The 14,976-nt window shown below is 32.7% G+C and overlaps 1 protein-coding gene across 2 annotated transcripts; it reads right to left on the reverse strand.

Moving 5' to 3' along the window:
- Nucleotides 1–1,114: 1,114 nt before the first annotated feature.
- LOC124457883 lies at nt 1,115–6,881 on the reverse strand. 2 transcript variants are annotated; one of them, XM_047008051.1, is made up of 5 exons: nt 6,716–6,881; nt 6,211–6,307; nt 3,608–3,825; nt 2,166–2,351; nt 1,115–1,436 (listed from the first exon to the last, which is right to left on the reverse strand). In XM_047008051.1, the coding sequence occupies exons 2-5, from the start codon at nt 6,267–6,269 to the stop codon at nt 1,309–1,311; spliced, it is 591 nt and encodes a 196-aa protein (XP_046864007.1). In that variant the 5' UTR covers nt 6,270–6,307; nt 6,716–6,881; the 3' UTR covers nt 1,115–1,308. The 2 variants fall into 2 exon arrangements, with proteins under 2 accessions (XP_046864007.1, XP_046864006.1); XM_047008050.1 differs by having other exon boundaries at nt 6,711–6,823.
- Between the last annotated feature and the right edge of the window lie 8,095 nt (nt 6,882–14,976).

Below are 14,976 nucleotides of genomic sequence, written 5' to 3' on the forward strand. Positions count from 1 at the left end.
AAATGTTTGCAATCGGCGAAAAATCATGGCGGATATAGTAAATACTGATTATGTAGGATTGTAATGAGCTGAACATAAAAAATGGCGATAAATTTATACACATCTGAAAATCAACTTTTTTATTTTTATATGTAGTTGTATTTTAGGATCCAAGTTGAGATACTATCGTGTTTAAATAAATGTAAATGATAATAATAATAATACATATTATTAGTCTATGGCAATGACTACTATGAAATATTTGTTATGTGCGTAACCTCCGTGTTTGAAGGATAGTTGAATTCGTGCGCAATATAATTAAAATAAAAATGTTATTGAGAATTTAGATTGTAGCTAAGATTGTAACCAAAATATAAGCAACGCAACACAGTGATAATACATAATAGTGCTCAAGATGTAAAAGATATACCCAAAATGGTTTTTATAGTTTCAATTAAATGTACTGATGAAAATTGCGAGATTTCCAGAAAAGCCACTACTTCTTGGTGGAGTAAATTGGGCACCTCACCTTCGCCATGTCCAGTGGCATGTAAATTTGTGTTTTTACAAAACAGAGCACATATTTCCCGAAAGAAAGAAAAGTGTCAAAGAAACAGAAATTCTTTTGAAAAACAAGTTTGATCATGGTTATAATTCAAATGCTTTTCGTTGTTACGAAGGAAATTGTTTTTGTGACTTCACGAAAACAGGTCTTTATGATTTGCCTATTTTTATGCACTTTAAATATAAATCATTGGAGCCATATCCATGTATGACTGCTCTCACATACGCACTTTGTGCATATTTTCATTGCATTATTAACCAACTTAAATTGCTCAATCAGGTAAACAGCACAAAATTTTGTGCATCCCAAAGTCCTAGACCATTGAATACATCCACTTTTAATAATATTATTGAATTCAAAATGGCATATTAATGAAGTCATGTTGTGATTGTTCAATACCCTTGTTTAGATTCGGCCATCCGAACGGAAATTGGAAGCTCCGTTGCAGTAATTTTCGCCTACCTTTTTCGTTATTTTTACACATTCGACAGTTAAAAAAGCGCGTTTTTGTCATTTTAACACACTTTTTATGGTTTACGACGAGAACGTTCATTTGAAATTGGCTAAAACTTATAGTTAACCAGGTTTTAATATTATAAACACAAATACAGCACATGTTTGGTAAAATTAGATGACTACTGTACGATACATTATCCTGCATTACTATAATGAGTTCTACGTTTATTGTCTATCAATTTCAGTATACTTGTGGGAAAAAAACATCAAAAATTTTTTTTTAGTGCCAAGAAATGAGAATCACTTTTTCAGGCAGCAATACTGCAGCAGTATATGTAACCTTTCCACGGAACTTTTATTTTAGTAGTTGCCCACGAAGGAAATCGAGAGTTTTTTGTGGAAATGAGTTCACATGTTGTTTCATGACTTCTGAAACCTAAATAAAGCAGAAACAATAAGCATTTTTTATTAATAAAATAGTACAAAAGGGGTAAATGCGATGTGCAGCATGCACAAAATAGACAGACATTACAAAACTACGACACAAAAATTAAGAAAAGATCAAAACATCAAGGAGATCTGGGTTAAGGACGCAGTATAACGTCAACTGCTTTTGGTTTAATGTATACGGCATGGGAATTAAAAAACATAAATCAGAAATAATATTCTTCAAATTGATGATGATTATTCTTGATATTTTTCAAATTGCATAAGAATGATTTAGTGGTGATATAGCCATTAAATTTCAAAGCAACCATCGTTTAACACGCGCGCTAATCCTCTTTGTTCATCACTCGCTTAGAAAAGTTATCTTGCATAGTTAAATATACGATATGAAAAAATTTATTTCAAGTGAATATAGAATGAAAATTCTGTTTTATATCGCTATATACAAGAAATGCCGCAACTCTTTTTATGATCATCAATATCGTAATGTAATCCACAACAGCAATATTTTGTTTGAAGAGTAAGTCGGATCCATACAAACTATTGATACGGACTCGTGCAGTACAGAAGAACATAATTCTAACTGAACAAATAAGAGATAATATTGATATAAACCTTAGTCTTTATTTTACCCAAAGAAAAGAGTAAATGATGCCAGTAGAAAGAATGCACATAAAAGGGTTGTTTGTGAAACATAATTTGGCAAAAAGTATAATACCAATTTGAATCCATTGGTTGTTGTCGTCTTTGACTGGAACCCAATGATTTCCAATTCTCACTGGCCCCACTGGATATTTACCATCTCGACAAATAAAATAAGAAGGACATAATTCTTTTCCGTCTTTTTTACAAGTTGCTGCAGCAGAAGAGTAAGTCAAAGTTGGAATTCTTTTGACCACGTAATCTAAAATAAAATGTACATGAAAATGTATAGTAAAGTACTATTTAATTAATGGCTTAATTGTAGCCATGTTATTTTATATTTAACAATTACATTACAAGCTCGAGATTTTTATGAAGTGATAGTTGATGAGGGCGAGGTCTAAATGTTTTATCACTTCATAGAGATTGAGAGCAATTCATGTAATTGCTTTAGTAGAATCATACTTTAGAATATCTCATATAAACATACCAAAGTTTTCTGCAAGTACGTCCTTCGAAAATACATTTCGCTACATATTTCATGTATTTTAAAAAAGGAAAGCAAGTCAGGCATGCAAGGTTTTATCAACGTGCGTAGGGAACTGATTTGGTTATAAACATGTAAACATGCAAAGAAGTCCCAAGTAAGTTTTTCTTCGATAGTTATTTACGATTGAAGCAGTGCAGTTGTTAAAAGTGTTCGGATGAGGGAAGCCGTTTGAAGTATCTAGTTAAGATGAATATTATAAAAAAAAAGGTATTATATGGTGGTTTATTTTGGATGGAACATTACATTTACAATAAACCATAGCTTGGTCTGGTTGATATTGAAGTGTGAGCCCGTCAATTGATGCTCGTATAGCTTTAAGCCACGAAATTTCAAAGCACTTCTAATTTGTCTGCCAAACACACGTATAAAAAGCTACAGGTATTTATTTAGTTAGGCTTTTGACAATTCCGCGATAGGAGTTGTGAGCTTGTCTTAACTTGAAATTCATTTTTAAAGGAAAGAATGTGATAGTGCTCCTTATTATTTTTCATTTACATAGTGAAAGGGAACGACGCTCTCTGCAATACATATTTATTTCGTTTGATTGAAACCTTTTTTTACTTTAAATATTTTTAAGCCATATTTTGGGAAATTTTGGTTTTCTCTGGAATTGCCTTCTCTAACAAAGAATCACTCTCAGAAATCCGATAAAAACGCGTGACGGTTGTGTTGGCAGCCATGTTTTTTTCCATGCTCTCTATCTAGTCCTTCTCTACTCGCTATCTATTTAAAAATAGATAGCGAGTAGCTTAAGCAATCAAATTAAAGCCTCTTCAATATAATACTAGTATGATTCTACTTGTTATGATTTTTATTTTGAGAAAAATTCATAAGTTTTGTTGCAAAAGTTTATCACAGAATTTTAACCATCGCAAATATTAAAAAGTTCACTTACTATTTCAAATTCTTCCTCACATATTGTTATATTATTTTCTTAGAAATTGTGAAAAACACATTTTGAGCAGTACCTGTTTTATTTTTTTGAAGAACTTTAAGTATTTTTTGAAGTAACTTTGTTGTTTTCTTTTCGTTGCTTTTGGTATTTGACTGAAGTTTTAAAACGAGGCTTTGCATATTGAGTATAAGCGTTTGAAGTGTTAAAATTGGAGTTTGCAAGAGAAAGTTTTGGTCAGCTGGTGTTCTTTTCAATACCATTTGTTTGTCTTCATTTGCTGACAAATTCGCACTACAAAGTCATTAGCTAAGTCATTAGTACATCGCTAAAAAAGTAAAAATTTTAATTCTAATGTAATAATATACATTAGCTATGCTTCCGCACACAAAAATATGGTTAAGAGGTAAATTAAAACAAAAAGATCCTGTTTTTTCTTCGTAACATTGTCTTTATTAACAATAACAGAAAGACTTTCTTTCATCGCACTTGGCTCACTTTCGTTCCTTACTCTAAAATACACTGTTACAAAGTTACGTATTTTATCTTGGGTCTGCCACAAATTTTAAATTATACTTATTGAAATAGTAAAAAAATCTTTTTTTTCTAAATAAACATAAACATTTATAAAAATTATGAAAAGATTTAATTTATCGTTTTCCCAAGAAAGATACAGTTAATTTATGTTAAACACATGCTCTGAAGTTATATTTCTTCTTTCTCCTCTGCTGTCACAAATAAATTGGTAAACAAAATTTTCATAAAGTAATTGTTATAAATTTTAATATTCCCTATACTGTTTTTTCCATTTTGAATGAATAGCATAAACTTTAGAATAGAGTGCAAAATACGCTGCTAAAACCTGTCAGCCGGTTTCAATAATAAATAGGAAAATACAATGACCATCACAATGCTCTCTATCTAGTCCTTCTCTACTCGCTATCTATTTAAAAATAGATAGCGAGTAGCTTAAAGTGGTACTATGACGAAAACTGAACGTTAAAAAATCATCGATTTTAGCATTCAATAGTTTAAACACATATCAATTATTGCTTTCGTAAAATTTAAGCAAAAATAATAGTATAACGAGGGAGTTATGAACATTTGAAATGTCTAATTTTCATGTCCGCCATTAAAATCGGCCATTTTGAATATTTGCAATCAGCAAAGGTCTGTGACGTCATAGTCTTAACACGGCAAGAAGCGCACATTGGAAAGTATACAAATTAATACATAAATAGAGCAAAAAAATGTCAAATTCATCGAGATCTAGCTCGCTTTCTGAGTCTTCGATCGAGACAAACGCATCGATTTCTTCATCGGAATTCATGACGGCAAATTCGGACGAATCTAATTCGGAAATTTTGCCATTTGCCGATAATATTGAACCGCTTGCTTCGCCCGATGAAATTGCTGAGTACGAAGCTGCAGTCGCAGAAGAACGGCGGGTTGAAGACATGCTGCAAGATCGTTTTGATGCCCGTGTTGATGTTACTTCATGGTAAGATGTCATTCTTAGTGTTTTACTTTGATCTGAATCGTCTGCCGTTAGCTATGATAACTTTATGGAAACATACAATTTGGCCAATATTAAAGGTGTGAATGTGGCCATTGTTCGTTGGATCTTGTTGTCAACCCTCAAGAGTGCCGATGCTGCATGGAAATAGAGCAATGCCGTGGTAAAATGTATCAGTTCGAAATCGATGAAAGGAAATGCATTTTGGATCACCCTGCCTTTAACGAAGTTTGCCTGAACGAATTTGTTCTTCAAGCAGCTTCGTTAGGTTTAAAGACCAAAGGTCATCGCATGATACAGACACTTCATTTTGTATTTTCTTTAAAACCTTAGTATAAATGTATATTATATATTGAAAGTTTGCCTGGATGTATTATTGGTTCTCTTAAATTGTGAAAATTTATCATCTGCAATATGTGTAAATATATAATAATTGCAACTTGTGCTAACCTGACGTCGCTCTCTTGACGTTGTTGGTGTCTGTGATTTCTTCCAAATAGTAGGTACGGCACCAGGTTTGAGCCGTATAGTCATACCACCCAAATGGAATAAACGCTCAAAACAATCATCCGAGAAGTGATTCGAACAAATCATAAATCGAATTTCGCGCGAACTTGGATTAAAGTTGACGCGCTTCGTCTGAACAAATTTAACTCAAATTCTTCTCAAAGACTCGTCGTTTTGGCTTTTATGTAATGAAATGCCTGTAATTCTATCAGACTTGTTACTGCAATCTTGCACGACACAGCGTGTTGAAGGCATGTTAAAAAAATTGAGTTATACAACCTTTTAAATCTCTATTTGTATATAGTGTTATATTGTAAACAGCCGCGAGTTAAGACTATGACGTCACAAGCACCTTCCTTCTTGAAAATTCAAATATGGCGCATTTTAATGGCGGCTCTTAAAGTTCAAGTTTTATCGCTACGTAACTCGAGCAGCATGAAATACATTGCGCTAAAATTTCGCCAGAAGAGATTTTTTTACATACACTATTAATCTATGAAAAAAGACGAGAGGCAAAATTTTCGTCATTGTACCACTTTAAGCAATCAAATTAAAGCCTCTTCAATATAATATTAGAGACAAGAGAAAATCAGCTAAATTACATCGTTAAATATTTCTTCCTACTCAGCCATAAAACACCATTAAATTTTACTTACGCAAAACTGTTCCCAGCACATAGAGTGAGTAAAACAAAGACAGCAGAAGACCAACCCATTTCCACGTAGCTATAAATGTAACTGGACTACTTGAAATCTGAAATATATAACGTAAATCTATAATTCTTCTTGATTGCTTTATCTTTTTTTTCAATCACCAAGCTGTCTAAGGTTTTTCGAAAAATATAAGCATAGTTTAATTCAAGCATGAGCCGTGCAAATAAATAGCCGTGCAAATAAATAAACGAGAAAAACTTTAAAGTAGATCAACATCTTTAAACATGCTTTTCAATGATCTCTATTATATACACTGCATAAGATCAAGTTATATACACTGTGTTCGAACGCATAGTCATCGGACAACGATAAAGAAAGTCAATTTTATGGCACGGCGATCGCATGAAAGAAGTTTGTGTTGTTTCAAGTTGTCGTCTAATGTTGAATCTTTGTACGACAAACTTGCTTTTAGAATTTGATGAAGAGAAAATTCTGGTTTATACCTTACTTTCGTTCACAAGGTTCTATTACTTTCAACTTGCTATCTTTAAGTTTTGCAATGATGTATAGAGCCGTTTTCCACTTCATCATCTTTTATATATATGAGCCACAAAAGCTACAGGAATCCTGGGATGTGCCTTCAGGTATATTTCATTCAGTTCTGTCATCATTAATTCTTCTATTCATATAAGAACGTGATTGAATTACGTAAATTAAGTTCTTGTTGTTTGTTTTTTTTGCTAATTTTGGAAATGACAGGAATGACCTTGATGTGAATGAAAAAAATGTTCCTTGAGCTAAACTGCAGGGATTGCTTGAATAAATAATAAATTGTTCACATTATGTAAACTATGACGCCATAACCGTACGCTGAATTGTATAATATATAAAACAGATAACACAAACGTGGACTTAATTAACTTTTAGTCAATTTTCAACACTTTTTTGTACTATAAGTAGCATGCTTAAATTACATTTGGAATTTAAATTCTGAAAACATGCAGCTTTCAACAAGATTTGGACGTGTAGGGAGAAAATGTCATGACGTACTATTTTTTACAAATCAACAAGCTGTAGCAGTTGCAGATCGAGCGTACGTTAAAACAAATTTACAACAGCACATTTTGGAGTACACTTTTTTACATTTCCAAGCATCTTAGATGCAATTCCAGTGGTAAACAGTGTAATCTTTAGAAATTCGAAACCAATATAGTGTTTTTCTGATAATATTTCAAATTTCAAATTAAAGAGCTATACTTTATTTTGACGAACGCTGGATCCTCATTGAGCTGCAATAATAGGGTTAGAGCTGCAAGACCCAGTCCATCTATATTCTCTTTATAAATTATTTGTGGTAAAAATATTGTATAGTCAATGAAGTTTCTGTCTCTTATAAACATCTGTAAAGATAATTTTTTTGTTGATCAGTACGTTAAAGTAAATTTATTCTTCCTGAGCTATCTGAATGCTTGCTGATAAAATTTGAATGCTGTATTAAACTATTTCTGTGGAGTGTTAAATTGGCAGGAGTAAAATCATAATGGCAAATGAATATTTCTAACGCTTTTCTTTTCAGGAAAAAGTGCCGTCATTATTTGCAATTAACAGAAAGTTTAAAAGGTTGTGTCGTATACTATCGTTTCTTTTATTTCAAAAAAATCGCCAATTTTAATTGTTTAATCGTTTCAGATTTCAAACCTGCACCAAGTTTCGTGACCCAGCAGGAGAGTAATTTACATCATATGTCAATCAACACTTTCTCATAATGTAAATATAATACCTGAATAAGCACATTTTGCTTTTAAGACGTATATAAGTTATGTCAATTCTCTGGTCGAACGTGTTATAGCACATATGTAAAGCATTATGTTATAAATAGAATTGTAAATGAATGATCTAATTTACTCATCATGTTCTCAAATTCTGCAATAAAACTTATTTCCTCCAGCAAAATACTTCTCCTATTTACGATTACAAAAATATCAAAACTGATATTCCTAGCACAAACTTCTTTCTAAAATTTCATTCTTGTAAAGACATGCTGCAAACATCCGTCATATACAGATGCTGAAATTACTTACGAAATGAAAAAAACTCATAACGTTAGATTTTTTTACATTGTTTTCGGGTGATAATGCATGTATTTTTATTTTGTTTTATTATTTGGTTATAATAAGCCATGTTTGCGAAATCAATTTGTTGTGACTCAGTTATTTAACTCACACAGCTAAAATGCCAACTCTTGTTCAGATGTTGACACATACTGCCAGACAGGAATATTTGCAAACTGCTCATAATGGAAAAAACCTTTCACCAATTCTTGAACATGCTGTATCGGTTATAGATTTTTTGTTGAAAACAACCAACTAAACTAAAATGCTGTAGTATGGGTTGCGTGATCTTGGCTCCTTGGTTGTTTTGCACTTTTCGACATATTGTAAACAATAAAGATAATAGGAGTATTTAGTAAAGGCTAGTTGCCATAGCTTTGGAAATGCCATTTTTGATTCTGTTAATAAAGTTTACAATCCAATAGATACTAAACAAGTTAATATTAAAACCATCATAAAAGAACTGCTTTTTGAAATTGTGTATTTAAGATTTGCACTCATAATGAAATTTTTATCCAACAAATTGTCATTGACTATATGTCCTTGAAAATTCTGTTTTTAAAAACATAAATCTCTTTAAGTAATTTTAGAAAGCCAGAAAACGTGATTTCCAATTCGTGCAAAGATATGGACTAGAATGAAATCATCTTAAGTATTCGTTAATCTGTTTAAATTTCATACGTGCGCCAAGCCACATGACTATGCAGCAGGAGAGTAATTCATTTCACATAAGAGTATTTCATATCAATAAACAGTTTCTATTGATGCTATTTCAATTAGTTGAATCAGCACAAATCGTAGTTAAAAAGCACATGAATTATCTCGTTTTTTTTATGCTTACGTACTTGCACACATGTAAAAATCTATGACTCACGAGAAGGTACTTTTGAAATAGCTTGCGAACGTTAATGAAAAAGTTAAAAAGCAATAAGAGCATATGTGGTTAAAATATGGCTGATGTTGTTGACGCTAACAAAGTTTGGGAAATTTGGCTTAAGTGCGCACAAATATTAGGAATCCAAATTGCTTATTATTGCGCGTTTTTCATGTTTAAATGCCATCTTTTAAAAACCTTCGTCAATTATTCATGTTAGCCTTAACTTAAGCTCCAATTTTTGTAATAATTCATGCACATAATAATAACAAAAAACGAAATAAAAAACGGGATATAGATGCCCAGCGTTCGCGTACGCTTTATCCAAAATGAGCAAGAAACAGGGTATATGCGTGAATTGAAACGACGTTCGTGCAAACAGACGAATAAAAGTGTTATATGACCCTTAAAGATGTATTTTGTTCGAACTTGAATGTTAGTCCAAAACTAACTCTTGCATGTAGTCCATTCTATCTCTTAAAACGTCTGTCTGATGTTTTTATTGTAACAATGGCTGAACTTATTTTGATAATTGATAGGTTTGCAACATTTGCTTCTCTCAAAATTTTGCGCGTGTAAGTATATAGAACGTACAAATTGCCTGAAGGCAAGGGCTCTACATTTTTTCATTAGAAAACCTTTGGAACTTTTAATTCTTCTATTAAATATTAAAAAAATTTTCGTGCAATTTGAAGTCACAAGGTTATGAAAAAAAATTCGAAAAATTTTATAAGAGGTAAAATGTAAATGTATATTTGAAAAAGCTGTTACACAAGCATCTTATATCGGCTTATCTTTTTCTTTACGACGGATAGGGTGGAAAGTTCAAGGTCATAACGTTACCTCCCTGGAGCTGTGAAGATCGAAACAAACTTGATTTAATTTCTAAGTTAAATTGATATATATTTTACTAAACTTTTGTTTCAGTTCACAGTTTTTAGTACTACTTAAGAGAAATTAAATATCAGGACATAATCTATTCTACTTTGTCACTTGAACTAAGTAGTTAGGAATAATACCTGTTAATGCAGATAAGCTACGCTACAACCTGCGTGTGAAGTGATAGCTAATGGCACCGACAGAGTAATTAAGAAGAAGCTACGATGACAGGTATATTATTAGATTAAATAATTTTCGCAGCTTATTTCTTTAAATCATCTTTAGTATTCGTTAATCGGTTTATATTTCAAACGTGCGCCAAGCCACATGACTATGCAGCAGGAGAGTAATTCATATCACATAAGAGTATTTCATATCAATAAACAGTTTCTATTGATGTTATTTCACTTAGCTGAATCAGCACAAATCGTAGTTAAAAAGAACATGAATTATCTCGTTTTTTTATGCTTACGTACTTGCACACATGTAAAAATCTATGACTCACGAGAAGGTACTTTTAAAATAGCTTGCGAACGTTAATGAAAAAGTTAAAAAGCAATAAGAGCATATGTGGTTAAAATATGGCTGATGTTGTTGACGCTAACAAAGTTTGGGAAATTTGGCTTAAGTGCGCACAAATATTAGGAATCCAAATTGCTTATTATTGCGCGTTGTTCACGCTAACAAAGTTTGGGAAAAATACGTATTTTTGGGAAAAGTACGTAGTTTGGCAAAATACGTAATTGCGAATAAACTTCTGAAATTTTGTCTTGCAAAAGCATTCAAATTGAATTACCTCCCTGGAGCTGTGAAGATCGAAACAAACTTGATTTAATGTCTAAGTTAAATTAATATATATTTTACTAGCCGTTTGTTTCAGTTCACAGTTTTTAGTACTACTCAAGAGAAATTAAATATCAGGACATAATCTATTCTACTTTGTCACTTGAAATAAGTAGTTAGGAATAATACCTGTTAATGCAGATAAGCTACGCTACAACCTGCGTGTGAAGTCATAGCTAATGCACCGACAGAGTAATTAAGAAGAAGCTACGATGACAGGTATATTATTAGATTAAATAATTTTCCCAGCTTATTTTTTTTGTTTGACATAATTTCATAAAAGCCAGATGGTTTTTTAATTACATGAACAACAACATTGTAGTCATAGCAAATGTCACAACAACAGTGAAGTCATAGCTAATGCACCGACAGAGTAATTAAGAAGAAGCTACGATGACAGGTATATTATTAGATTAAATAATTTTCCCAGCTTATTTTTTTTGTTTGACATAATTTCATAACAGCCAGATGGTTTTTTAATTACATGAACAACAACATTGTTATTGTCACGATGTAAAAACTACGCTAAAGAAACTAAAATTTATAATAAAATATCTGATCAATTATTTCTGAGCCTTTAACACTTTCATACTAATGTAGTAGTAGTAGTAGTAGTAGTTTCGTATGGTCACACCTCCATGTGTGTCTCATCAAGCCAGCTTGTGAAGTCATCATCCGCCTTATGCACTGTTGCGTAGCCGCCTTCAATGCGTGTGAACTGACATTGCAGGATGATATGGTCCATATTCTGGTTGGTGGCGTTACATGATGGGCAAGTTGGCGAGTCTTTGTAGCCCCATCGGTATAGGTTGTTAGCTGTTCTGCCCTGTTTTGATCTTATTCGGTTACAAGCGCTCCATTGTTTACGAGTTAACTTCTTGAAACCAGGAAGAGGGACATTTGTGGGATCTTTAATTAGATCAGCACCCTTTGGTTTATTTTCGGACCATTGTTTTCCACAAATTATAACAAGCATATACTATACCTCCACCCCTCCCCATTTTTGATCTGTCAAAGGTCAATGAAGATTTGCTCTCAAAAAAATATTTATTTTTCATCACTTTTTTAAAGATCGAATGATTCGAATTTGCCGGAATGGAAAATTTATATAAGTAGCTATCTAAGAAAAAATACTTCCCCTTTCACTTATTATTCAAGTCACTGTCCTATATCAACCAAAACGTCAAATTTGGATATCTTAAAGAAATACGAGATCACGCTTAATACTTTCTATCATTACTCGAGAGAGCAAATGCTTGGCGCCTTCAAACTCTAAGTGTGGACATTGTACTTTGTCGAAAAAGGCAATCGAGTGTTTTTGTTGCCTCGAAAAAGCGCTTGAATACGATGAGTGTCAGGCTTTGCTAGCCAAAACAGAAACTCCAGGAGAGTATTGCTTGACAACACACCAAGAATTTAGGGACAATATGCTGTCAGAAAGTGTGTTTAAGATAGACGTGTGTCGGCATCTTGAAGAAAACTGGCCCCTGTCTGATGAGGAGCTGGCGAGAATACACAAGCTGTCTCGATTAGTCGCATATCGAAGATGTTCTAGGTGGATTTTTCAAATTTTAGGGAATAAACATCGAAGACCATTTCCTGCTTGTGTTTATGCTAGCATACGAAAACGCTTCGCGTCACCACACGGACTTTATACACATTTTAAATACGCATATTATCATGAAAGACCGTAAATTTAAAGTCCTAGACAGACGCTCTTTGATGTTCTTTGTTATGATCTGCAATTGCGATGCCATGTCATTGTCGAAGGGTTGTCACGAACTGCGCAAAAGCAAAATGAATGAGTGACCACCCAAAACTTGTATTCATTCATAAGTTATAAAGTTAATTGAAAAGTGTACTTGTACATTGTGCACGCAAACACGCACGTAAAACATTACGAATAAACGCAACTCTACAGTCACGAACAAAATATAGCGGCTTATAGCTAATCACCTATATAAAGCTAAATAATCTCGCAAAGACTCTTATGTATACAAATAATAAATAAAACGTATAACTCTTTGTTGGTCACAGGTTTGTAATATGGGAAAATAAGATATTTCTATTGCACGAAATGCTCAGTGTACAAAAGACGCATATTTTTGTCTGGGCTTACACTTGGTATGTCGCGAAAGCCTAGTAGTAAGATCTGCTAAAATAAACGTTTCTACGTCTTATAACGACTAAATATTGGAAAAGTATATAAGCGTGATAAAGTACACAACTTTTGTTAATCTTAACAACCGCCGACTGTTGTTTTTATATTTTAAAATTCCAGTGAACAAATGTGCTATATATTATTATAATACTATTATTTTATATTGTGTCATTCAGTTGATACCAGCCAATGACGTCAGTAATGTATTCCAGCATAATTTAGCATAAGGTTTTTTCCAAAATGGCGGATAAAGATTCAACTTTATGTCAAATTTTCTCAACAGCAAAATTCAAAAGAACACGAAAACACGAAAAGTAATCCGGTATCAAACGAATCCGGTATCGTGTGAAAAAGGCTTCATCCTGACATTCGTCTTCACATTCACCAAAGGATTCACCACAACATTCGAAATTAGCATAAAGTGTGAAGTTGACACCAGATTTATTTTGAAACATAATGAAATGATCAGTTTCAGAACCAAAATAAAAAAACCGTATTTTTTGCTAAAAAAAAACAAAAAATACACAAACGAGTTTGGTGCTGTTGTAAAGACCAAGTTATTTAGACAAGGATTATACTATTTTTATTTTGGTCGAAAGTCTTGGAGAAAATCTACAGCCTTTTAAAGACTACTTCCGCTTTTGTCTCTTTACGTTAATTAATTGCGCGATGTTTACAATGCATAAATGTTGACATCTAAAAAGGCCTAATTTTCAAGAAGTAAACACGCTGGAAAATACTTGTGTTTGGTAACATCCGAAAGTACGTTTTCTGAGGATTTCAAATATATCTTTACTTTTGTGGCTCAAATTCGTGTAGCGAATCTACAGCCATGCAAAGTCGACTGTGAAGGTACCACAGGATTCAAGATGGTATGCTTTTTATACAGTAAACACACTACAATTTACTTGTGGTTCATATCATCTGAAAGAGCGTGTTCCAAGGATTTTAGATATGTCTTTATTATCCTGGCATAAATTCCAGGAGCGAATCTAAAGCTTGAGAAAGGTAGAGCATTTTTGCGTTAATTAATATGCATGTTGTCATGTAGCATTATTTCACTAACGTCTAAATATTCCGGATTTTAAACTAGTAAACACTCTGAAATATAGTTGTGTTTATTATCGTCTTAAATATCTCGTTTTGAGGATTACAAATATGGTTTTATTATCCTGGCCCAAATTTGTGGAGCAATACTACAGCTTGAGAAAGGTAGAGCATTTGTGCGTTAAAGGACATCGGACGTATATTTTAAGTTAGGCTTAATTAACGGGAAATATCGCATAAACTTATAATATACCTTTGTTAGTTCAACCAAAGTTTTTGTCTTCATGTAACAAAGGTTTTTCTGACTCCAATTTCAAAGTTCCGCGGCCATTTTGATTTGTTTTGAATATAATGAGATATGCAGATTTATGCAATGACGTCACAACTGGGAGGCATATCTGGTAACACAATATACTTTTATATGTGTTTTGATGAAGTCAGTGTGAATTATTCTTAAAAAAACGTTTTTTCACACTTTTTTTACATTATGTACATGCAATATACATAATGAAATAAAAAAAGAAAAATAAGTTATATATTTATATATTCAGTATACATATTGTATGGTTGTATCGGAGCTTGTTCGTGTCCATGTTCGTGCTCGTGGTCTTGTTCGTACTCGTAGGAAATCGTAGACGATGAAAAACATCAACAAATATGACAGCTAAAGCTTCATGAAACATATTCGCCAAAGTCTGAGAGATGATTACAAATAGAAGAAAGTTATAAGAATTTTGTGACAGTTTCATTATTCCACCCACGCCAGGGGTTACAGACCGAAGCTGTGATCATAACAAATCACTGCGGTGAACATCTCTTTTGTTTGCGACGGAAAACCAGTAGTTAAATAAAAC

The sequence above is a fragment of the Xenia sp. Carnegie-2017 genome, unplaced genomic scaffold, assembly GCF_021976095.1.
Source record: "Xenia sp. Carnegie-2017 unplaced genomic scaffold, XeniaSp_v1 HiC_scaffold_6, whole genome shotgun sequence".
Lineage (NCBI taxonomy): Eukaryota > Metazoa > Cnidaria > Anthozoa > Malacalcyonacea > Xeniidae > Xenia > Xenia sp. Carnegie-2017.

Bases quoted from the DNA above. Each gene is read 5' to 3' on its own strand.
- LOC124457883 (XM_047008051.1), bottom strand. From the start codon at position 6,269: ATGGGTTGGTCTTCTGCTGTCTTTGTTTTACTCACTCTATGTGCTGGG. The intron at 3,826-6,210 runs GTAAGTAAAATT...ATGACTTTGTAG, and splicing joins TGTGCTGGGAACAGTTTTGC to TGCGAATTTGTCAGCAAATG. The intron at 1,437-2,165 runs GTATTATACTTT...TGCTTTATTTAG, and splicing joins CAACCAATGGATTCAAATTG to GTTTCAGAAGTCATGAAACA.